This window comes from Heterocephalus glaber, unplaced genomic scaffold (genome assembly GCF_053883595.1).
Source record: "Heterocephalus glaber isolate CG9 unplaced genomic scaffold, H.glaber_assembly_v1.0 deba00000122, whole genome shotgun sequence".
Taxonomy (NCBI): domain Eukaryota; kingdom Metazoa; phylum Chordata; class Mammalia; order Rodentia; family Bathyergidae; genus Heterocephalus; species Heterocephalus glaber.
Window position 1 is genome coordinate 3,149,912 of NW_028258138.1, and position 22,280 is coordinate 3,172,191.

General features: G+C 57.9%; 1 protein-coding gene across 1 annotated transcript; it reads left to right on the forward strand.

Annotated features, from left to right (window-relative positions):
• The first annotated feature begins 4 nt into the window (after nucleotides 1-4).
• On the forward strand, nucleotides 5-21,442 carry LOC101716694 (interferon-induced GTP-binding protein Mx2). Its single transcript, XM_087211365.1, is given in 15 exon segments — nucleotides 5-73; nucleotides 2,685-2,819; nucleotides 6,017-6,209; nucleotides 7,119-7,256; nucleotides 8,461-8,615; nucleotides 9,274-9,412; nucleotides 9,917-10,115; nucleotides 11,414-11,492; nucleotides 12,222-12,344; nucleotides 12,666-12,807; nucleotides 16,950-17,108; nucleotides 18,607-18,683; nucleotides 19,512-19,739; nucleotides 20,788-20,869; nucleotides 20,872-21,442. Coding segments are annotated over 14 exon segments (1,959 nt in total). The 5' UTR covers nucleotides 5-73; nucleotides 2,685-2,714; the 3' UTR covers nucleotides 21,012-21,442.
• The last annotated feature ends 838 nt before the right edge of the window (nucleotides 21,443-22,280 follow it).

The following is a 22,280-nucleotide window of genomic DNA, read 5'->3' on the forward strand; positions in this document are numbered from 1 at the left end:
GGGTGGGCGGGGCGGGGCCAGGTCCCTTTAAAGCTGGTCTGGCAGCTCCTCATCCAGCACTGCCCAGTGACTGGTGAGTGTTGTCCCCTGGGTTCTGCGGGACGGGGCAGGGGACAGACGCGGAGGGAGGGGGTCCCCAGGGACTGGGGTGTGGGCACCGAGCAGGCTTTCAATCCACTGCTGCCCCTGAGCCCCCAACAGCAGAAGACCGGGCTCTGTGATGTGTGTTACATTTGGAGTGACATCCGGGCCCTGAGAGGCAGAGAGGCGGGGACTCTAGGGACAGCCAGGGTCCCCAGGGAGGGCTGGCAGCAGGGGGTGGGGCGGCACACATGCCCGGCTCACTGTCTGGGTACAGGAGACTCCGGGGAGACCCAGGGCGCAGGAGAGGGGCGTGGGGAGGACTCCCCAGCGTTGTGGGTGTGGGTGTGGGTAGAGGGAGTCCAGGGGCTGCTGGAAGCTGTGCCCCACCCTGGGAGCCACAGGCTGCCCCGGTGGGCTCTTGGAATGATGGGATCTCCTGGGAATGGGCTTTTCCTAGGAAGCAGGGTCACTAGTGTTAAGGCACCCAGCGACTTCTACCCCTGCACCAGTCACTCAAGGGAATCTGAAGGCGTCACCTGTCTGCTTGGGGACTCAGCAGCTGGAGCCCCTGGCCCGCTCGGCACCCCTTCCTTCCCATCCTCCCAGCCTGCCAGCAGTGGGAGGAAGTGCATGTATTCAGCTGTAGGAAGCGCATGTGCTCATCAGCAGGAAGTGCATGTGCTCGAGCCTTTTGGCCTCTTACTCATGAGCATTTTTTTTTTTTGGTGGCAGGGATCGAACTCAGAATCTTGAGCTTTTGAGGCAGGCACCGGAACCACTGAGCTAAATCCCCGGCCCATAATTTTTTTTTTGTGGTATTGGGGATCGAACTCAGGACCTTACACTTACACTTGTGAGGCAGGCAGCAGCACCACTGAGCTAAATCCCCGGCCCTTATAGCTGCCACCAAATCTTTTTTTTTTTTTTTTTTTTGGTACTGGGGATTGAACTCGGGTCCTTGTGCTTGCGCAGCAGGCGGCGAAACCACTGAGCTAAATCCCTGGCCCCTTAAGAATTGCCTTTTTTTTTTTTGGTACCAGAGATTGAACTCGGGTCCTTGCGCTTGCGAGGCAGGCAACAGAACCACTGAGCTAAATCCCCGGCCCCACTCATGAGCATTTAAAATCCACCAGGTCCTGGAGGCCAAAAGGGAAGGGGACACAAGTGTCAGAGGGGACTCTAATGCAGGAGGGAACCAGAGTGCCAAGGGGCTGACACCCGGCATCTGAGGCCTGGCTGCACCTGCCTGGAGGAGGCCTCTCTTGGGGTCCTGTGGAAAAAGCAGCTGTCCCATCCCCCAGTCCTGTTCGGGGGCCTTCGGTGCCCTCCCAGTCTGCGCCTGCACCTGTGTGCAGTGGGACCACAGGGACCGCCCACCAGTGAAATGTGGTGGAGGGGCATCTGTCCCCCTGCCCAGGGACAGCAGGAGTCAGCATGGCCAGGAGGGGGGTCCTGGGCAGTTGCCATCTCCAGTGCCCAGCACAGGCTCTAATGGGACCCCCTCCCCGGGTGCTGTGCACATCAGATCTGCAGCTGGGAGGGGAGCAGAGCCAGCAAGGGGAGGGCTGGGAGGTGCTCAGCCCCCCTGCAAGCTTGGGGTTTGGGGAGAGCTGAGGAGCAATGAGGGGTGGGGTCAGGGTCACCCCGCTCGACTCCTCCAGGACCCAACAGGTGGCTGTGCTCTGGGCCGTGTGGACCCAGCAGCCTGGTGCCCAGGGCAGTGAGTTCAGAGGCAGGTTGAGGCCAGCATGACACAGAGGCACAGACACAGCCCCAGGGCTTGGCTGTCCTGGGATTGGGCTTCCACCCCTGCCTGTGACCCCAGGCCTGAGAAACTCAGGATTCAGAGTCATCCCCCCTCAGCCTCCTGGCTTTGTTGTCTCTGCCCTGAGCTGCAGAGCACAGTGGGGGTTAGGGGAGCTGTGCATGGTTCCTGAGGGAAGGAAGAGGGGGCTGGGGCCCGCATCCCCAGGGGCATGCCTGCGGTGACCTGCCTCTCCACCTCCGCCCTCCCCATTAATGGGTCCTGCCCACCAATAACAGCACCAGCTGGGCAAGGGGGGCGTTCCAGATGTAAACCACACACAGATGTCGCTTTATGAAACAAACTAAGGAAGAGCTTGGCTCCCTACATCCTGTTTGGCTGGGTCCCGAGGCCCCATGGGTGCTGGGCTTGGCACCAGCGATGCTACCTCAGTGCTTGAAGGCCATGGAGGCAGTGGCAGCCCCTTAGACCAGTGCTGCAGGGAGGCAAAGAAGGGGCCTCACCTGGGAGCATGGGACCCCTGAGACACCAGGCCCTCCTGTTGGCCAGCGAGGGGGAGTGATTTGGGAAGAAATTTCCAGATGGCCAGAATCCACAGAAACCCTTGTAGTTCCTGGTCTCACAGTCACCCCTCTGGCCCTCACACAAGGAGCACATCCCACCATCCCTTTCCAGGTGGAGCAATGAGGGGCGGTGCTGCCCTGGACACAGGTCTGGCGTTAGGGTGCAGAGGGGCGGCTGGACGGCTGCGTGGGGCATGAGCTCTGAGCCCCGGCCTGGCAGCCACCTCAGGGCTTCAGACCATGCTCACGTGTCGGCGCCAACTCTTTTTAAGCTCCAGTGCAAGTGGAGAAGCAGGAACAAGATGTCTCATTCTGCACCAAACGCCATAAAACGATGTGTGGCTGCTACATCCAAGCACCTCTCCCTCAATGGAGATGCTAACAAGGGAGAGCAAGCCCAGCCCATGGTAAGTTGCTCTCCATGCAGACGGGCGCCGTGTCCATCTGAGGGGTACAGCGGGGTTTGCATGTTGTAGAAGGTCAAAGAGGAGGGCAGGCTGCTGCTTTCCTGAGAGGGTGGTGTGCTGTCCTTTGGTGACTCGGCTTGGAACAGCAGTGGAATGGAGACCCTTTGCCCTGGCTGAATGTGGCTGTGGCACCATCTTGGTTTGGGAAAGCAGGCGAGAGAGAGAGAGACGCTGACATGCTTGTGTGGGAACCGGCTGGACCCCAGGTCCAGGGAGCACAGTGCCGGTCCTGTCCACACTGTGGATCGTTATCAGCCACAAACCCCATGAGGTCTCCTTATGACACTTCCTCCCCAGGGAACTGCGTGGTATCCGATTTCCTGTGATCAAGACCTATTTCTGGTGGGAACTGAGCATGGGCTCTGGAATGAGCCCCCCCAACTTTGGACCCAACACTGCTCCTTTCAGCTGTCTGACCTGGGGAAGTTCTTTCTCGATGTATCAGCCTGGTTTTCCCTGTGTAAGATGGGATCAAAGAGCACAGGGCTTTGAGAGGAGGAATGCCACCAATGTCAGACCCACAGGAAGTACACTAGTTATGATAGTTAAATGTTTTAAACCCTGGACCACCAGCCTGTTTCACGTTATCTCATTTTTTAGGTAATGTTCAACAGGTTTGCCAGTGATATTAATGGCAGTGTTGACCATCAGAACTCAGTGAGGATGGCCTCCCGTCTCTCCATCTGCATAAAGCCCCTGTTTCCATTTCCCTCCTTTGCCTGCCAAGCCTTTCTCTGGCTGGGCTGCGACCCTCAGGGTGTGGCACAGCATGAACGCAGGGCCTCTGTTGGTCAGCGTTGTGTTACTGTAACAGAAAGTCCTGAGATGATGAGCTTATAAAGAGAAAAGTCTAACTTAGCTCATGGTGCCAAGCCTCCGGCCCGTGAGCAGGTTACGAGGTTGCTTTGGGCACCCGATGGCACAGCACGGTGGGGGGTGTCACAGACGAAAGTGGTTGGGAAACAAAAGTAAGAGGAGAGGAGTCTACGGCCCCCTTTCCACTGCAGCCTCTCTGCCCAGTGCCCGAGACCTCCTCAGCTTCCTTCCCTCCACCTCCCAGCAGCGCCAAGCTGGGACCCAGCACGTGTTCTTGCTTCTCCCTCTCTTGGCATTCTGCCTTCTTTGGTGAAACCGTGCATGTAGGAGGGCATTCCCCTGTGTTGGCATAGAAACAGCCTCAACCTCTTGGGATACATCTTTAACTAACAGCTGTGCCTTTACCTGGTTGAAACCCCTTCCAGGGTGGCGTGAGAGCCTTCCGAGGGGATACTTCCCTTTCTCTCCACTCCTTTATGTCTTGCATCTTCCTCTCCCCTGTATCAGAAACCTCACAACACGTTGCTATTGACTTGATTCAAAAAGCCAATTACCTTTACAGGATATTTAAACAATGTAAAATGTAAAGTCCTCCCGCTGGTGGTGTCGATTCCACAGTGTCGATGCCGATTTTCAGTCAGCGCTGTTCCCTCTCCTGTGTGGGTGAAGAATGTCTTCAAAAGTCTTTATTCTCTGTGAGGTTTTAATGTTTTTAATCTTCTGTTTGATTTTCATGAAAATGGCATAGGAAAGTGGTGAAGAGCAAGCAGCAGCTTGCTGTGTCTGTACCCCAAAGTGGCTGCTATTTCTCAGCCACGTCATTTGCACTTCCACGTCTCAGTTTGGTCATCTATGAAATGGGCTACGTTACGATGACCTGAATAACCCAATGTGCCCGCAGAGCGACGGAGAATGAGGGAGAGAGTGTGTGCAGAGAGCCACGCAGAGCCCAGCACTAACAATGTCAGCTCTCCTCTGTCTCTTTTCATAAACGAAGTGGGAGCTTAATAAATACTGTTTAAGATGCAACAATCACAGCCTCACCACTTGTAGTGTAAAAGTCAAGGGTCCCCACCTGGAGACACAGTGGCCCCCACCTCTCTGGGTTCGCTGCCAGCCCTCCAAGGTACACACGTGCCACTGCTGCCTTCATCTCTCAACATATTTTTGTTGGGCACAGAATTGTCAGTTGATGGTGTTTTTTCAGTAATTTAAAAATGTTGAGAAATGAGGTTGTAGCTCAGAGGCAGACCTTTTTTGCTGTTTGTTATTGTTGTTGCTTTGAGACAGGGTCTCACTATATAGTTCAGGCTGGACTTTGACTTACTGTGTAGCCTAAGTGGACTTGCACTCACAGCGATCCTCCTGCCTCAGCCTTCTGAGTTCTGAGAATACAGGCTTGCCCCACCACACCCAGCTCTCAGATGTAGACTATATTTTTAGCACATCTGAGTCTCTAGGTTCAATACTGTTAGGGATGGCTGTGTCTTGATGTCCCGCAAAGCCTCATGTGGTCATAGGTGGAGCTTGTTCAGAGGTGGCTGGATCTGGAGTGTGTGACTGATTCATGGCTCAATGCTAGGGTTAGGGTGCTAGGATAAATCAGTCCGCTGATTGGTTTGGCACCACTCTAATCCCAGTAGACTGGATAGAATATGAAAGGGACAGAAAAAAAGCTGTGAAGGTAGCTTGTTGGTTCCCTCGCTTACTTTGCTGCCTTCTGCCTGCCTTGAACTGTTTCTCCTTTGTGAGGTCCCCCTACCATGCCACCCTGCCTTGGAGCCAGCCAAGTATGGACTGAAATCTCTACAAACTGTGAGCTAAATAAATCTTTCCTCCTTTAACTTTGGGTGTTGGGTATTTTGTCTCAGCAATGACAGAAAAGTAACTAAGTCACATACCAATACCGACAAAGAACTTATTGGAAAACTGTTGTCTCATTGTGTTCATGATGACATTCTTTCTGATTAGGACTCTGCTGTCGAGCTTGTCTTTGTTCCTCTGTATGTAACATGGCATTTCCCGACTGCTGCTCCATTTCCTCTTTGTAACTGGCTGGAGCCCTTTAAAGTGAAGTCTTTGTGTGGTTTGTATCACCTGTTCCATGCTTGGGGTTCATTGAATTTCTTGGACCTTTGGGTTCACAGTTTTCATCTGTCGAGGACCTTGAGTGTATTAGATTTTCTTCACATATTTCTTCTGTCTATTTGTCAATCTGGTTTTGGAATTCCAGCAGCCTGTTTGTCACTGTTTGGGAAGCTGGCATCTTCAGTGAGTAGGACAGGCTCCACAGAGGAGATTCTGCATTGTTGCCTCCCCAGGTGCCTGAGAACAACCTCTGCAGGCAGTACAAGGAGAAGGTGCAGCCCTGCATCGACCTCATCGACTCGCTGCGGGCCCTGGGTGTGGAGCAGGACCTGGCCCTGCCCGCCATCGCGGTCATCGGGGACCAGAGCTCGGGCAAGAGCTCCGTGCTGGAGGCTCTGTCAGGAGTCGCCCTCCCCAGGGGCAGTGGTGAGTGCTACGTCCTCTCTAGTGGGCTTGGGGTGCCTGGATCGAGGTTCAGCTCTGAGGCTGTGAATGAATATCAGGGTTTCGGTCTCTGATGGCTTGCAGGTGGCCAGCCCTTCACTTGCCTAACCTGGCCTTTCCACTGTGCAGGGTCCCGGTGTCTCTGCAGCCTCTCATGAGTGCACTGCTTGTAGTGCTAGGGGTTCTACCACTGTGATATCTTCCGACCTCCGTTAACTTGACTGACACCCCTCAAGGCCCTGTCTCCCCACAAGCACTGGGGTGAGGGCTTCTGCATACGCATCTAGGGGACAACCGTGCAGTCCATAGCAGCGTCTCACTGAGTGTGTGTGTGGGGGGGGCTCCGTGGAACCTGGGGAGTTCTGAGTGAAGGGCGGGGCCAGCCCGTGCTGTGCCCCTGTGGGCGGCCTTCCTGAGCACTTCCCTGGGGAGGTATGGACCTGCACCCGGCTCAGTGGTGCTCTGTGAGGTGCAAGGCTGAGGGGGTAAGTGAAGGCTCGAGGGAAGAGGTCAGAGTCGGGACGCAGGTGCGGTGTGGGAGACAGGGGCTCCTGGGCTGTGCTGGGACAGTGACGAGTGAGCCTGTGTCGGGGACACTGGGGGCGAGTGCAGATGCTCCAGGCGTCCCCACTGCAGTTGTCACCTGAGCTGGCTGCAGGATGCAGGAAGCCTGAGGGCTGGTGCTTTCCACCATGAAGAGCAACATCCCCTGGGAGCCTGTGTCAAACAGCGGCTTGAGGTCACCCTGACAGAGGCCAGCGCCTCTGAGGGGAGGACAGAGAGGTTTCTGTCGCCACCCCAGCCCCGGGGCCCAGTGTGTGAGCAGTGTTGGCCGGGGCCTCATGTGGGGCTCTGGGACCAGAGCTGAGGATGACACACGTGTGGCCCTAGGCATTGTCACCAGGTGCCCTCTGGTGCTGAAGCTGAAGAAGCTGGACCAAGAAGAGGGGTGGAGAGGCAAGCTCAGCTACCTGCAAGTCCAGGAGGACATCGCGGACACTTCCAAGGTGGAAGGGGCAGTCATCAAAGGTCAGCGCCCCACGTGCCCTCTGCAGGACGCCTGGTCCAGCTGCAGCGAGGCCTGTGATGGTCCCCACTGAGTCCTTCATAGGCCTCACCTTCACCCTTGGGCCCTGCACAGGCCCCGGTGCTCTTTGTCCCTGGAGGTTAGGGGCTCCAAGCAGCAGGGAGGCCAAGCCCGATGGCAGCACCTTTGGGGTCTGCCCCTCTTTCTGTGATGTCCTGATGGCCCTGCCGCATCCCACTGGTGGGGCCAGCTCTGTAGAGGGACAGGGCTGGGAGGGCGAGAGGCAGCACGTGTGCCCAGGAGCTGTGGGAGTCCTAGAGGGGGGCAGACAGGGCGGGCACAGTGTGGGCAGTGCAATGACGGGTGGGACTCAGTCACAGAAGCGTCTGCCAAGTCAGAGCACCCAGGGTGGAGCTCCGGGGTCAGGGACCGAGTCTCCTGTGTCCATCTGTCTGCCCCAAGTGGAGGCTCCATCCTCGGCCCTCATGGTGGAGCCAGCAAGGCCTCATTCTGGCCACCAATCAGTGGCAAAGCGACCATCACTGCCTCCTGCCGTGCATTGCATGTGACGTTTCCATACACGTCTCTGGCCTGAGCTCAGTGTCGCCCCGCAGCTCCCAGACACAGGCTTTGGGGTTGCTTCCCAGGCTTTCCCATACCTGCCATCGCTGTTATTTCCGTCTGTGCTCTGGGTCCAAGCCAGTGTTTCAAATGTCAGGGAGGGAAATGTGAGCACAGGGTGGTAGCGAGCCATTGGAGGAGCAGCTCCACACCTGCGGCGTCAGTCCCAAGTGAGACGGGGGACATGAGCCTCCTACAGGACGCCCACAGCCGGGGCCCCACTGGCCTCAGCTGACCCCAGCCAGAGCAACCTGCAGCTTGGGTTTGGGGAATCCCCTGCGCGTTCCCTCCTGCCCATCTCCCCCCATGAGTGTCATCCCAACATGGAGGGAGCAACAAGGGGCTCCGCTGGGCACTGCTCCGGGCTGGGTCCCCTGGACAGCACCACCCGGCCACTCTGAGGACGGTGCAGGGCACGCCTGGCAAGTGCTGCTGTCCATGTGGATCGTGTCCCTCCCATCACAGAAGGTGGGCTCTGCTCTAAAGGACGTGCTGTCCAGGCCCCAGAGTGGAGGTGCTTCCGGCCTTCCCTGGAACAGGCCATGTCCGCTGTAAGCCCTGGGGCTTTTCCTTTTCCTCTTCCAGCCCAAAACTTCATCACTGGCACCAGGCTGGGGATCAAGGATGAGCTCATCAGCCTGGAGATCAGCTCCCCCAGCGTCCCGGACCTGACTCTCATCGACCTTCCTGGGATCACCAGGGTGGCTGTGGGCAATCAGCCTGAGGACATTGGGTGCCAGGTAAGACTCGAGGCCCCTGCAGACCTGCCGGTGGGGTGCAGGAGGCACAGCGCGCAGTGGGCGATGGGTGCAGGGCTGTGTTGCAGAGGGACAAGTGCAGTGCGGTGGCAGCGGAGAGCCCTGTGGTCTTCAGCACCACGCTTGATGCTGAACGTGAGGCAAGCGGCCCAACCGGACACAGACTTCGGTTTCCCGCTTCCTGGGACGACTCAGTTTAGGCCACGCTTCCGCTCCGCGGCACCTGCACTCGGGAGGGTGCGTGGTGAGAAGGCTCCTGCCCCGGAGAAGAGCGCGAGCACAGCTGGAGGGAGACTTGGGGGTGGGGGAGCCTCACTTCCTGGCCACAGGCTCCGGGCACGGCCGGACAGCACTGTTGGCACGGCGTCAGGCACTGCGACTGCCGGATGGCAGCGTTCAGGGGGAGTCAAGCAGCTCCAAACTCACGGTCGTCCCTGCCCCCTCAGCTCGTGACTGCTGCACACGAGTTAGCTCGTCTCCCTCAGCTTGGCAGCAGCCCCAGGGCAGCCTTCCTGGGGCCCCTTCTCTGACCTTACTGCTCAGGGGGAGACAGCCCTGGTGTCCATGAATCCAGCAAGTGCAGCCAGGGCGGTCTGCCCCTCCCTCACATCTCAGGAGGCTGTGCTGTCGTCTCCCGCAGATCAAGCGGCTCATCATGAAGTACATTGAAAAGGCTGAGACCATCAACTTGGTGGTGGTCCCCAGCAACGTGGACATTGCCACCACGGAGGCTCTGAGCATGGCGAAGCAGGTGGATCCCGAAGGAGACAGGACCATAGGTGCGGAGTGGGGCTGAACTGGTGGCTGGGGTGCCCGTGGGAAGGCGGCTCCGAAGCCAGGGCTGGCTCTGCATACAGAGAGTGGGGGCCTGCACCCCGCAGGAGGAGCCGCCCGGACGCCCACAGCCGGGAGGAGCGCGCCCTCTCTGGCCCTTGTGGCCACCATTTGCCTGGTTCTCTCCACCTTCCTGCTGTGGTGGGCTCAGGGCAGTGGGCAGGCAGGGCCAGGGCATGAGGGCGTCGAGTTCACTGGGAGCCAAAGGAGCAGGGAGCAAGTAGATGTCCCTGGGGATGTGGCGTGCACAGTGGAGTCTCCTCGCCCAGCACTGGGGAAGGTAGGGGGAAGAGCCCCTGGTGCAGGCGCTGCCCTCTCGTGGCTGCCCTGCAGGGCTCTCCAGCTCGGTGGACCAAGCCCTGGGCCCCTGGGCCCCTGGGCCGGGCAGGAGCCACCCTGGCCTCCATCTGGGGACTGCGTGAGTCCCCTGACCAGGAGTCTCGGTGCAGGGATCCTGACGAAGCCCGACCTGGTGGACAAAGGCACGGAAGACAAGGTGGTGGACGTGGTGCACAACCTGCTGTGCCCCCTGAAGAAGGGCTACATGGTGGTCAGGTGCCGCAGCCAGCAGGACATCCAGGCGCGGCTGAGCCCGACCGAGGCCCTGCAGAGGGAGCAGGCGTTCTTTGAGGACCACCCTCTCTTCAGGTGCGCTGCACTTCGAGTCCTGGGACAGTGCCGCCAGGGACATCTGTCCCCGCCAGGGTGACTTAGCCTGGAAGGCGGCTGTCGGGTGTGCAGGAGTGTGAGCGTGTGTGAGCATGTGTGTGAGCGTGTGCGTGTTCCATGGAAATGGCCTGTAAAATTAAAAGGAGAGTTCACAGAGGATTGCAAAAAGCAAAAGAAAACATCAGTGACCATGAGGGGGGACGTGGCTCTGTCACCACACACAGCGGGGCTGGGAGCCAAAGCGACAGAGACGTGACGAGAGAAGACAGCAGCCCGACACAGCCACTCGTGTGTGTTGGACCTGTGGAAAATGGGCCAGTTCTGACCAGTGAAGGGCACAGGAGGTGGGGCTGTCAGGGGTCAGCGCTCCCAGGAGGCTGCAGGGAGGCGGCCTCAGAAGCACAGACGAGCCTCGCACGCACACTGGAAGGAGCCGGGTCCGTGGCAGAGACACCAGGGTCCGCCCGAGCTGGGCAGTCTCCAGCCTCGAAGAGGAGGGGTCCCCTGCCAGCTGCAGCGCGGGGGGCCTGGAGGACGCCAGGCTGAGCGAGGCAGCCTGACATCGCGGGCCTGAGGCTGGGTGGCCCACTGAGTGAGGCCCCTGGCCACCACCTCAGGCAGGGAGAGGCGGGCACCGGGCTGGAGGGGCCAGGGCGTGGGTGTGGGCAGTTTCATCTGCCCATGAGGAGGTGCCGGAGGACAGGGTGACCCTGAAGGAGCTTGATGCCACCGAACTGGCACCAAAATCGTTCCAAAGGCCACCTCACCGCATGTGTATTTTATGTTGTTTTGAAAAAGAAAATCACTGTGGAGATGGAAGCTTGGCACCCGTGTGCTGTCACAGTCAGGCCTGAGCTTGGCTCCCCCCCTCTGTCACCCTGAACGTTCCCGTCCCCGTCAGGGGGCACACAGAGGCGGGCAGCGTGACAGGACAGCGAGCCCTCCCTGCTCCTCACATGGTGCCCTTGGGTGCAGCCGGCCCTGTGCACACAGAGGGACAGAGGGTGCTCACACCAGCCGGACGCTCGGAAGGGGCGTGTGCAGGTGCACGAGCTATGGAGACGCGTGCAGCGTGGGCTTGGGAGGCGCAAGTCTGCTCGGAGACGCTTCCCTGCCAAGCTGGGCGGGAGTGCGCAGCAGTAGCAATGCGGAAGGGTGGAATGAGCAGCTCCACCTTGTGGGCCGGGTCTTCCCCCATCAGCCTTTCCCTCGGAGCACCTGAGCTGGGCTTGGCCTCCCCGAATGCGCCCCAAGGCCTCTCTCTCTGTCCCCCTCAGGGTGCTGCTGGAGGAAGGAAAGGCCACGGTCCCCCGCCTGGCGGAGAGACTGTCCTCTGAGCTCATCACACACATCTGTGTAAGTCTGGCCGGGCCCTGTGTCCCCTAGAGGGTCCCGCAACACCAAGAGGAGAGCGGGTTGCAGTCTCGAGGACCGTGATGGTGAGGGCAGAGCTCACCCGGGCCACCCCAGGGGCAGGAGCTCGCTGCCTGCGGCCCGGCCCTGAGCGGGCCGTGCTTCCTGGTCCTGTGCCTCCACCCTGGGCCAGGATCCTAACCCTGAGCTGAGGTTTTCTTTCCTGAGGCCCAATCCGGCATCCACGCGCCGTCTGCTCCAGCCCCGGGCGACCCCCGTGTCCCGGCTCCAGCCTCCTAGTGACCCGCATCACCCTGCCACCTGGAGCCCGGGAAGGGACCATGCTAACATCCGGGCCAGCGTGGTCCGTACACCCAGGCAGGCCCGGGGGCGGGAACACGATCCTGCTGCTTTGCCCCAGGAGAAAACGGTGTGAACGCGTGGGGGCTGCACTTGTCCCAGCAGCCACTTTTCCTGACAGAGCATCAGGCCACTGTCCCTGCCGAGGAGTCGCAGCAGGAGCTGCCTGGGTGGCCCTCAGTGGGCCGGGCACTGCGCGGTGGGCGCCTCTGTGTGGCTCGCGGCTGGTTGCCAGGGAGATGGGAGGCCCTGCTGCGCCTCCCTCTCTGCCCCAGGACCCCGAGGTGTCACCCGGACCAGGCAGAGCAGGCCGGGCCTCCCCTCCGTTCCGAGTCCAGGTTTCTAGGTCCCACTTTGTCTCTTGTGCTCCAGAAATCTCTGCCGCTGCTGGAAAATACAATAAAGGAGCGGCACCAGGAAATAACGGAGGAGCTGCAAAAGTACGGCATGGACATCCCAGAGGACGGAAATGAGAAAACGATCTTCCTGATCCAGGTGGGGCTCGCGCTGCCTGGCCCTGGAGACGCCTGCGCCTCTGTCCCCGGCAGCCCGCGCCTGCACCTGCCGCCCTCGCCCGCTCCAGGCTCCTCCTGACTCGCTGCGCCCGCTCCGCACGGAGAAGGGGCCGGCTGGAGGCAGAGGCCAGGAGCCCTGCTCGGGGCCTGGACGCTGAGCAGCCGGCACTGGGTCGGAGGGCAGCTGGGAGCTCGGGCTCTCCTGGCGGCACAGCCTCCTCCCGCCGCCAATGCAGAGTGGCCACCGGGAGGCGCACGCGACCCAGCATCGGAACGTCTCTGCTGTTTCTCTTCTTGACAGAAAATCAGTGCATTTAACAAGGACATCCGTGCTCTAGTCGAGGGCGAGGAGAGCGTGGGCAAGAATGGGACCCGGCTGTTTGCCAGACTCCGGCAGAAGTTCCAAGGCTGGAACTCCATGATCGAAGAGCACTTTGAAAAAGGTGAGTGTGTGGGCCGATCGTGCTGCTGTAACTGAGCGCCTCGGCGAGGGCCGTTTATGAAGGGCAGGGCCCGCTGCCCACTGCAGATGCCCAGAAGCCCAAGGTCCCGGCGCCCGTGCCCTGGGTGTCTGCTGAGGCTGGGGCTCTGCAGCTGCGGGCTCTCCAAGGTGGCGACCTCTGGCGGTGGCCTCACCTGGAGGAGGGAAGGAAGCTTGTCTGGCCTCTCGTCTAAGCACACGCGGTCTGTTTGTGGAGGTGCAGCCCCCACGACCTGACATCTTCTTAAAGACCGCTCTGAATGGCGCCACCCTGTGGGTGAAGTTTCAACATCTGAACCTGGGGGCCACGTTGACCCCGCCAGTGAGGCAGGGTGCAGTCCAGTGTCCGGTGTGGTCCATGAGGACCCAGAGCAGCATGGTGTGAGTGGGAGGAGGACCGTGGGAGTGGGGCATCGTCAACACGGAACCCGCCCTGGCTCTGTTCCTTGTCGGGAGCGAGGCTGCCCAGCACCTATGACTGATTGCCAGGGACACGTGTACCCTGGTCAGCTTCCCGCTGCTGACGCCCACAGCGTAGAGGACGCGGGGCGGTCTGCCTGGCCCACAGTTTCAGAGGTTCAGTCCGTGGTCAGCCGGCTCCAAGGCAGAAATGTCATGGCGGAAGGGCCAGGCAGAGCAAAGCTGCTTCCTTCATGGTGGCTGGGAAGCTGAGCACGGGGGAAGAGCAGTGGAGAGAGATGTGGCTTCCCCAGGTGCACCGCGAGACTCACTCCTCCAGCTGGGCCCTCAGCGCATTCATTGATGAAATTGGGTGCAGTGCCCCATGATCATCACATCTCAGGAGCCTGTTACTCCAGCTGGTTGGTGATCAGGAGACTCTGATTAGCAGTCAGCATGCATCATGGCTGCAGAGGATCCGACCTCACTGGTTGGGGTAGTTGGGTGGGTGTGAGCTCCCTGCTCTCCATCAGGAGTGGAAGCCCTGCTGGAGCAGTGATGGTCGTGTTTCTTCACACCGCTAACGACCTCATTTGCCTCTTTCTTAAAAAAATGTATTGGCCCATTTTAGGTATACGACACAGTTACATTCATCATTGGGATCTTGTACCTTTACATGAGTCTCTTGGTGCTTATAGTTTCCCCCTTCCCCTGCCCTCCCTTCACCTCCTCCACCCCTCCCTATTTACAGAGACTTCTGTTTCCATTTTTTCCTTTTCTCATAGTTTTCCTTTCCCCTACCCCTCCCACTTCTACTACCCCTTTAGACCTTTTCTTCCTATTTCACATTATCAATTACACATTTTGTTCCTTATTTAGACTTTAAGTTTCGCACACCAGAGAAACTATTTGTTATTTACACATGTGTGTCCTATTTATTTCACTTAAGAGGATGGCCTCAGTGTGCATCCATTGAGCTATAAATGTTTCTGATTCTTTATGGCTGAGTAGTAATCCATGTTATAAAAAAAACCCTCATCTTCTTTATCCATTTTCCAGTTGATGGGCACTTGGGCTGTTTCCAAGCTTTAGCTATTACAAACTGTGCTGCTATTAACATGAGTGCACATGTATTGCTGTGGTATGATTCTTTTAATTCTTTTGGGAAGATCCCCAGCAGGGGAATAGCTGGGTCAAATGGGACCTCTAGCCCTAGTTCTTTGAGGTATCTCCACACTGATTTCCACAGTGGTTGCACCAGTCTGCACTCCCACCAACAGTGGAGCAGGGTTCCTTTCTCCCCACACCCCCGCCAGCATTTGTTATTGGTTGATTTCTTGATAGCAGCCACTCTTTCTGGGGTGAGGTGGAATCTCAGTGTTGTTTTCATCTGCATCTCTTGAATGACCAGTGATGTTGAACATTTTTTCATATGTTTATTTGCTGCTTTTACTTTTTTGTCTGAGAAATGTCTTTTCATTTCAGAGGCCCATTTTTAAATTGTGTCTTTAAATGTGGGGGTATGATTTTTTAAAGTTCTTTATATATTCTAGATAGTAGTCCTTTGTCTAAGGTACAGCTGATAAAATTTTTTTCCCACATTGTAGGTTGTCTGTTAGCTCTGTTGGTGGTTTCCCTTACAGGGCAGAAGCTTTTTAATAAGGTGAGATCCCAGTTGTTGATTCATTGTGCTAATTCCTGTGCTACTAAGGATTTGTTCCTAAAGTCTTTTCCTATGCCAGTGTCTTCAAGAATTCTAACTTATCTTCCAGCAAGTTTTGTGTTTCTGTGTTAATATTTAGATCTTTAATCCACTTCAATTTTTGTTTAATGCATGGTGCAAGATAGGGGTCTAGTTTTAATCTTTGGCAGGTTGAAATCCAGTTTTTCCAGCACCATTTATTAAAGAGGGTGTCTTTCCTCCAGTGAGGGTGTTTGGTTCCTTTCTCAAAGATGAGGTGGCTGTGTGTGTCTGGAGTTGTTTCTGCATCTTCTAATCTGTTTCACTGGTCCTCAGGTCTGTTTCTTTGCCAGTACCATGCTGTTTTTATCACAGTAGCTTTGCAGTATAGTTTCAAGTTGGGGATTATGATACCCCCTGCTATATCTCTGTTGGCTAGAATCGCTTTTGCTATTCTAGGTCTCTTCTGGTTCCAAGTGAATGTTTGGATTGTTTTCTCTAGTTTTGTGTAATATACTGTTTGGATTTCAGTCGGGATTGTGTTGAATCTGTATAGCAGTTTTGGAAGTATGGCCATTTTCACTGTATTGGTTCTTCCTACCCAGGAACAAGGGATGTCTTTACATTTTATTGTATCCTCCTTGATCTCCTCTTTCAGAGTGCTGTAGTTTTCAGTGTAGAGGTCTTTTGCTTCTTTTTTGAGGTTGGATCCTAGATACTTCATTTTGGGGGTTGCTATTGTAAAAGGAATTGTTTCCCTAATTTCTCTCTCAGTGAGTCTGTTATTTGTGTGAGAAGGCTATTAATCTTTGAGTGTTGACCTTGTATCAGCTACTCTCTTGAATCTGTCAGTTAAGTCTAGAAGTCTTTTGGTGGAGTTTTTGGGTCTTCTATGTAAAGTATCATGTCATCAGCAAATAATGACAGTTTAACTTCTCCCTTTCCTATCTTTATTCCCTTCATTTCTTTCTCTTGTCTAATTGCTGTGGCTGATGTTTCCAGAGCTATATTGAACAGCAGTGGTGATAGTGGATAACGACCTCATTTCTACTGCTTCCCACTTAGAGTCCCTGTCTGTGTGACACAGTGACCCTTGCAGGTAGTGGGTTAGGACCCCAGCACAGGAGTTTGGGGCACACACTAGAGCCTGTAACCCTGTCAGTGTGACACATTCAGCCACAGAAACCCAGAGGCACTGACACGCTGAATGTGGCTAAATCTTGAAAACCTGGTGCGGATTGAAAGCAGCTGGGGACAGAGGCGCTGTGATGAGCTTCCTTTCCTGAGGAATGTCCACATGGGTCGCCATGCAGAGAGGAAGCAGAGGACGGGGTACAGGGCTGGAGCCAGGGGACAGGGCGGGACATGGGGGTGGGGGCCGGGCCCGTCCCCGCATCAGTGGGGAGTCGCTCAGCTTGGCAGACACCCCAGAAACCACAGATCGCCCCCTGGAGGAGGCAGTGAAATTCCCATGGGGAATCTCTCCCATCCTAAGGGGAGCCAGACCACCCCTCCGAGGGCAGGAGGCAGGGCCCTTCTGCATCCCTCATGGGGTCTTCACAGCCCCTGGCACTGTCCAGGGTGCCCGCTCCCCATGTGTCCCTGTGAGGAGGGCCACTTCCTGCTCCTCACAGCTGGAGCAGGCGACCTGCAGGGCCCCAGCAGTGCTCAGGGTCATGCTGCGTCCTACGGGCCCCTGGCTCAGGTGAGGAGCATGTGCTGCCCTGACCCATTGTCTTTGGTAAAATCTCCTGGGGTTGCTCAAACCCGGACCCCAGTGCTTCCCCAGGATCCATGCACCTGAGCTCTGCTCTTGCTCTGTGCCTGGCTCACTGGCTCTATACGCCCAGCCAGGCTCATGGAGCTGAATCCTCCTCATGCTGGTTTCTTTACTGCAGTTCTGGGGTAGTGGCCCATTTGAAAATCAAGATTTATTTTTGATTGGGGCTTGATAATTGGGATTTATGGGATTATTAGAACTTTGTTTTTGTAAAATACTGCAAAGCTACCCTTTCCTGCTGCAGGTTATGATGGTTTAAAAAGTAAAGTCTGGCAATTCGAAAGCCAGCATTGTGGCAAAGAGCTGCCCGGGTTCGTGAACTACAGGACGTTTGAGACACTCATGAAAAGCCAGCTGCAGGCCCTGGAGGAACCAGCGGTGGAGCTGCTGCACGAGGTCACCGGTGAGGTGGATCTGCTTGGTGGCATCTATTGCTGGGGCAAGGAAGAGAGAGCAAAGGCAGCCGGACTTCAGAGCCCTCCCCCGGGCGTTTGTGACCCGGAAACCTGTTCTCTGATGCCCAGATGCCAGCCTGGGCCCACAGGTCACAGTTTGACAGTACTGGGGGATGGCGCACTCCGCTGAGGCGAGGGCTCGGTCCCCAAGACTGTCCCGAGGCTGCAGGTCCACCCAAGTCCTGAGTGACCATCTATAATCGGGGCCGCCACCCTGTGCTCAGGTTTCTATTCCCCGCCTAGGGACATGCTGCAGGGACGTGTCCTGCGGTGTCAGTGACGTGTCCTGGCATGTCACAGGGACGTATCCTGGTGTAATAAGGGATCCGGCGCCTGTCGCTGTGGAGTGGGGCTGCACCCTCCTCCCTGAGCACGTGTTCCCTGTGAATGTGGACACCTGGGTTTCCGGGAGGCCGCAGTGGGGAGGGTTCAGTGACAGCTCAAGCCCAGCTTTCTGCCCCTGCTTCTGACCCCATCCATCTGGCAACCAGCCTCCTCCTAGCCACCCACGGACCACGGGGCGCTCCCATCACACAGGAAGTGCTGAGGCGCCCTGAGCTGTGTCCAGACACCTCGGGAGCAGATCCGGTGTCTCCTGCTCCAGGCCACTGTGCCTCAAGGGTGTCAGTGCCCTGGGCCCTGCTAGTGTGGGGCGTCGCTGTGGCCAGGGCAGGGTTCAAGCCCCAGGAGAGACCCGCGTCTTGCCCTCTGCTCACCCCTCCTTGAAGTGTGTGGCCCCCTGGATGGGAACCCAGTGGATCTCCCCTCAGGTCCCCTGCTGGCCTCCTCCACAGACCTCCACCTCCGGGCTCCTGGAGGGCGGGTCAGGGCGGCTCCCCACACCTATGCCCAGGTGAGTCCTGTGCCTTTACCTCGGGGCTGCAGAGTAAGGAGGCTGGGCCCTCAGTTCCACGCCCACCTTCCCCCCAGAGGGGTTGCGGAACTTGGAGCCACCAGACCCACAACAAAGTTAAAAATCTGTGTGCGGACCCCGCTTTTCAGAGAGCAGTAAGAGGCGAGGGGCAGAATGACTCTGGGAGACGCCATAGCAACGTCCCGGAAGAGAGCTGCGTAGACGCTGACTTCAGAAAATAACACGATGCCAGTGAGCTTCCTTTAAATACCAACGAGCTCTTGGGATTCATGTTCAAACTAAGAACGTGGGCGCACAGGTCCTACTGATAAATGTGAGCCTGAAGCGCAGGTTTCATTTTAGTGTTCATGTTTGTGATTTACAAGGGAAGACCTGGAAACGTAGGTGGACAGTGAGCTGCAGCTGGAAGGAGGAAGTTTGCGCCGAGCGCCCCAGGGGTTCGGGGAGCGGCGCGGCTGAGCGGGAGGCAGAGAGGCAACCCCGGGTTCTGACCAGGTTCACGCATGCGTGTTCCGGTCCACGCGGAGTGAAAAGCTACTGTCAGCGCTGACTCGCCCTCCCTCTCTGATCAGTTATGGTTCGAGACACCTTCACTGCGGTTTCTGAAAGGAACTTCAGTGGGTTTTTTAACCTGCACAAGACCTGCAAGGTAAGCCCAGGATGCGCCGAGAAAGCTGCAGAAATTGCCCGGGAGCAGGCATCACTTCTGCCCCGAGCCCCACTCCGATGTCCTCTCTGCGTGGGAGAAGTGGGCGCCCGGCGGCCTGGGAATAGCAACCAGCAGTGTGGGGTCAGAGCAGGGGTCAGAGACACAAAGGGAAACTCCCGAAGCAGGGCCCGGGCTGCAGACTCTGGTCCCTTGGGAGGGAAGGGCCCCACGTGGATGCTCAGCAAGGGGCCTCAGGGACTGGGTCGTGGGAGGAGGAACAAGACAGCTGTTGCCCAGGTCTGTGCCCTGCGGGTCCCTGCGGGCAGCACCGGGCTCTCAGCATGGCAGGGACCCAGCTCTGCTGGCCTCCAGCCCCAGCCCGAGGGTGGCCACCTTGCTGGCCTGGGCCCTGAACGCGCAAGTGCCTTGTCCCTGAGGGGCAGTGACCACAGGGACAGCGTCGGGACCCACCCAGCACCGAGCCTCACAGGCAGTGGGTGCTTTCTGGGCCAAGCCTCAGTGGCCTGCAAAGCCAGGGCAGGCCCCTTGTGGGGTGGGACTGACCCAGCTGTGCCCTTCCTGTCCCCGGGCACCCCGGGGTCGCCATGGGCTCCCTTCAGACAGCAAACCCGCAAGGGAGCAGAGGGCTGAGTCCTGGCTGAGGACTGGGCAGGCAGCCCGGCCTGGTGGAACCCGCGCACAGCACTGGGGGCCGGGGTGCAGCGGGGTGGCCCAGCTCCCGGCTTCTCGGTGACCTCTTTCCGGGGCTTTGGGTTCACTTCCTGTGGGTCTACAGTCAGCTTTCTCTTCCCGCAAAACAAAATCGAGGACATCCGGTGGGACGGAGAAGAAGCGGCAGAGAAGGCGATCCAACTTCACTTCCGGGTGGAGCAGATCGTCTACTGCCAGGACCAGGCTTACCGAGGCGCGCTGCAGCGGGTCAGGGAGGAGGACGCCCAGAAATCCTGCCTGGGCCTCAGTTTTGCTCCCCGGGACTCTGCTCCCCGGGACTCCGCTGTGGCCGAAGTCCTGCAGCACTTGAATGCCTACCGCCAGGTGCGTGTGCTCTTCCCCTCCCCCGGGAGCCCCTCTGTCTGGGCTGCGGGTGCAGGGAGCCCCACCAGCTCGGGGCCCCTGGAGCAGCCCCACTCAGCTGACAGTCGCTGGGTGCTCAGAGCCCGCACACCTGGCTCTGCTTGGCGAGAGGCCTTGGCCTGCGACTCGGCCTTGCTGCGCCTGGGCTTCCTGCTGCACCAGGCCCTCTGCCCCTGCGGAGGCCCAGGGACGAGGCTGGGCCCAGGCCCTCAGCACTGCCCTTGGGAAGCCTTGGGAAGCTCCTGGCGCCCCTGCTGGCCACAAGGCACATTGCTAGGCGGTGGAGGAGGGGCGCTCGAGGAGGTGATAGCTTCCATCTTGGGCCTGGGGCTCAGGGTCCTCTCAGCACAGGGCCAGCCGGTGTCTGGGGCTCAGTGCCCTCCAGGCCCGTCCCTGTGTCCACACGGGCAGAGTTTGTGGGGGGCTCTGCGTCCCTCCTGCTGCCGTGTCGCTGTCCCCACTCCGGCTTCTCCTGCTCCTGGGAGCCCCCCTTGTGGCACCCTGTCTGTTCTCCTCCCTGCCTTGGGGACAGGCCACGCCTGGCTCCCTGTGGTCCCAGAACCTGCATCCCTGCTCAGCTCCCGCTGGCTGACCTGCAGGACAGACCTGGTGCTGGTCACTGCCTGGCCTCCCCCCGAGCAGGTGCCTGTGACACGTTCAGTGGTTCACCGTCTGGGGAGGTCTGTGGCCAGGTTGTCCCTGATTCCCAGAGAAGGAAGCTGAGTCACACGGGGACAGCAGAACTTGCTGGGCCCCCAGCACGTGTCACAGCCCTGAGGTCAGCGTGTGTCAGACCGAGTGAGTGAGGACAGTGGGGCAGCAGGAGGAGCGGTGGGGACTCTGTCCAAGGTGGGACCCAGGCTCCTGCCGGGCCCGGACCCAGCTGCCGCAGAGCCAGAGGCTCGGCCCACACGGGAAGAAGTGGGGTGCTCTCCCCAGGTGCCGTGTGAATGTGGGGAGAGCAGCGTCCCTCGTGGAAACCTTCCTGTGACCCACCCTTCCCCTCCAGGAGGTCGGACGAAGCCTGGCCAGACAAGTCCCCCTCATCATCCAGTACTTCGTCCTGCAGACGTTCAGCCACGAGCTGCAGAGCGCCAGCTGCTACAGGACAAGGAGGCCTGCGCCTGGCTCCTGCAGGAGGGGAGCAGCAGCACCAAGAGAAGGAAGGACTTGAAGGGGCGGCTGGAGCGGCTGGGCCAGGCCCAGCATCAGCTGACCAAGTTCCCGGGCTAACCTGGCTCCGGGGCCCAGGGAAGAAGCATGGAGAGTCAATCTCTGTGTGCAGCCTTGGTCTGCAGTAAAAAAGGCTCTGAATTCAGGGCAGATCAGATAAGTCGTGGCATAATGGAAGAAAGGGCCCTGAACAGCCCAGGGACCCGTGCTCAGGGTGGGACTGTCCCCCGGGACTCAGCCAGAGGTGATTCCAGCACCCATGGCCAGCAGGTGTGGGACTCAGCCAGCTCTGTGCAGCAGTGCGCCATCCCTGCCAACTCTGAGCCGTGCACTAAAAGCATTCCAGGCCCACTTATGCAAATTAATCATGTTGTTTATAAACATTTAAACACAAACATTGATATTTTCTTTACCTGTTAGTTTTGTGGCTACACCTTTCTTGTGAAATCCAGCCTCATCCAAAAGTAAAATCATTTCCAATATGAAAAATATATAGTGCCCTTGAAATCGGCTGTTCCTTGGCCCCGGAAGGCCCAGTGAGTTCCAATGACACTGTTTGGTCTGGTTGGGGTAGTGAGTCAACTTGATCAGCTTTGGATCCGTCTCTGGGACTGGTGGCCCACATGCCTGGGTGCACCTCCGTGGTCATGGAGGGGTGGCTTTGGGTGCCATATCTGGTCTTCACCCCTTTTGCTCTGGGACCGTTCCCCTGCTCTCCTGGCTTCGGTGAGGTAAGCAGCTTTGATCCACCACACCCTTCCACCATGATGCTCCTGCCTTGGAGCCAGAAACCATGGACTGAATCCTCTGAAACTGTGAGCCAAATTCAACCTCTCCTCCAGGTCCAGTGTTGAGTATGGTGTCCCAGCAACAAGAAAGTGACAGCTAGGACAGCTGGGAAGGGAGCATGTCAGGAGGCAATTGACACAAGTCCAGCAAGTGCCTGGACAAAGATTTTCCCGACCAAATGTGTTGAGTACCAAATTTGGTGAGTTTTGACACAGTCAAATGCCCACGTGAGGCTGTGACATGCGATTCGCTGCTTTGTCCACCCGGACACTGGCACACGGTCAGCCCTCATTGGTCCTGAACCCCTGTTTGTGAATTAGCTACTTGCTAACACCTTTTGTAGCCCCAAGTCCACCAGCAGCAGGGATGACATGCATGGAGGCACGTCTTTGTCCCCGGATGCGTGTGTCCCTGTGGAAGCCAGCAGGGTGGCGCTGTGCTTCTCCAGCTCATCCATATGGTGAGGTTAATTCCTACTCATGGCTCTTCAGTGCCCAGAGTTTGCAGTTTTGTGGGTTTTGATGGTGACGTCACTGTTTG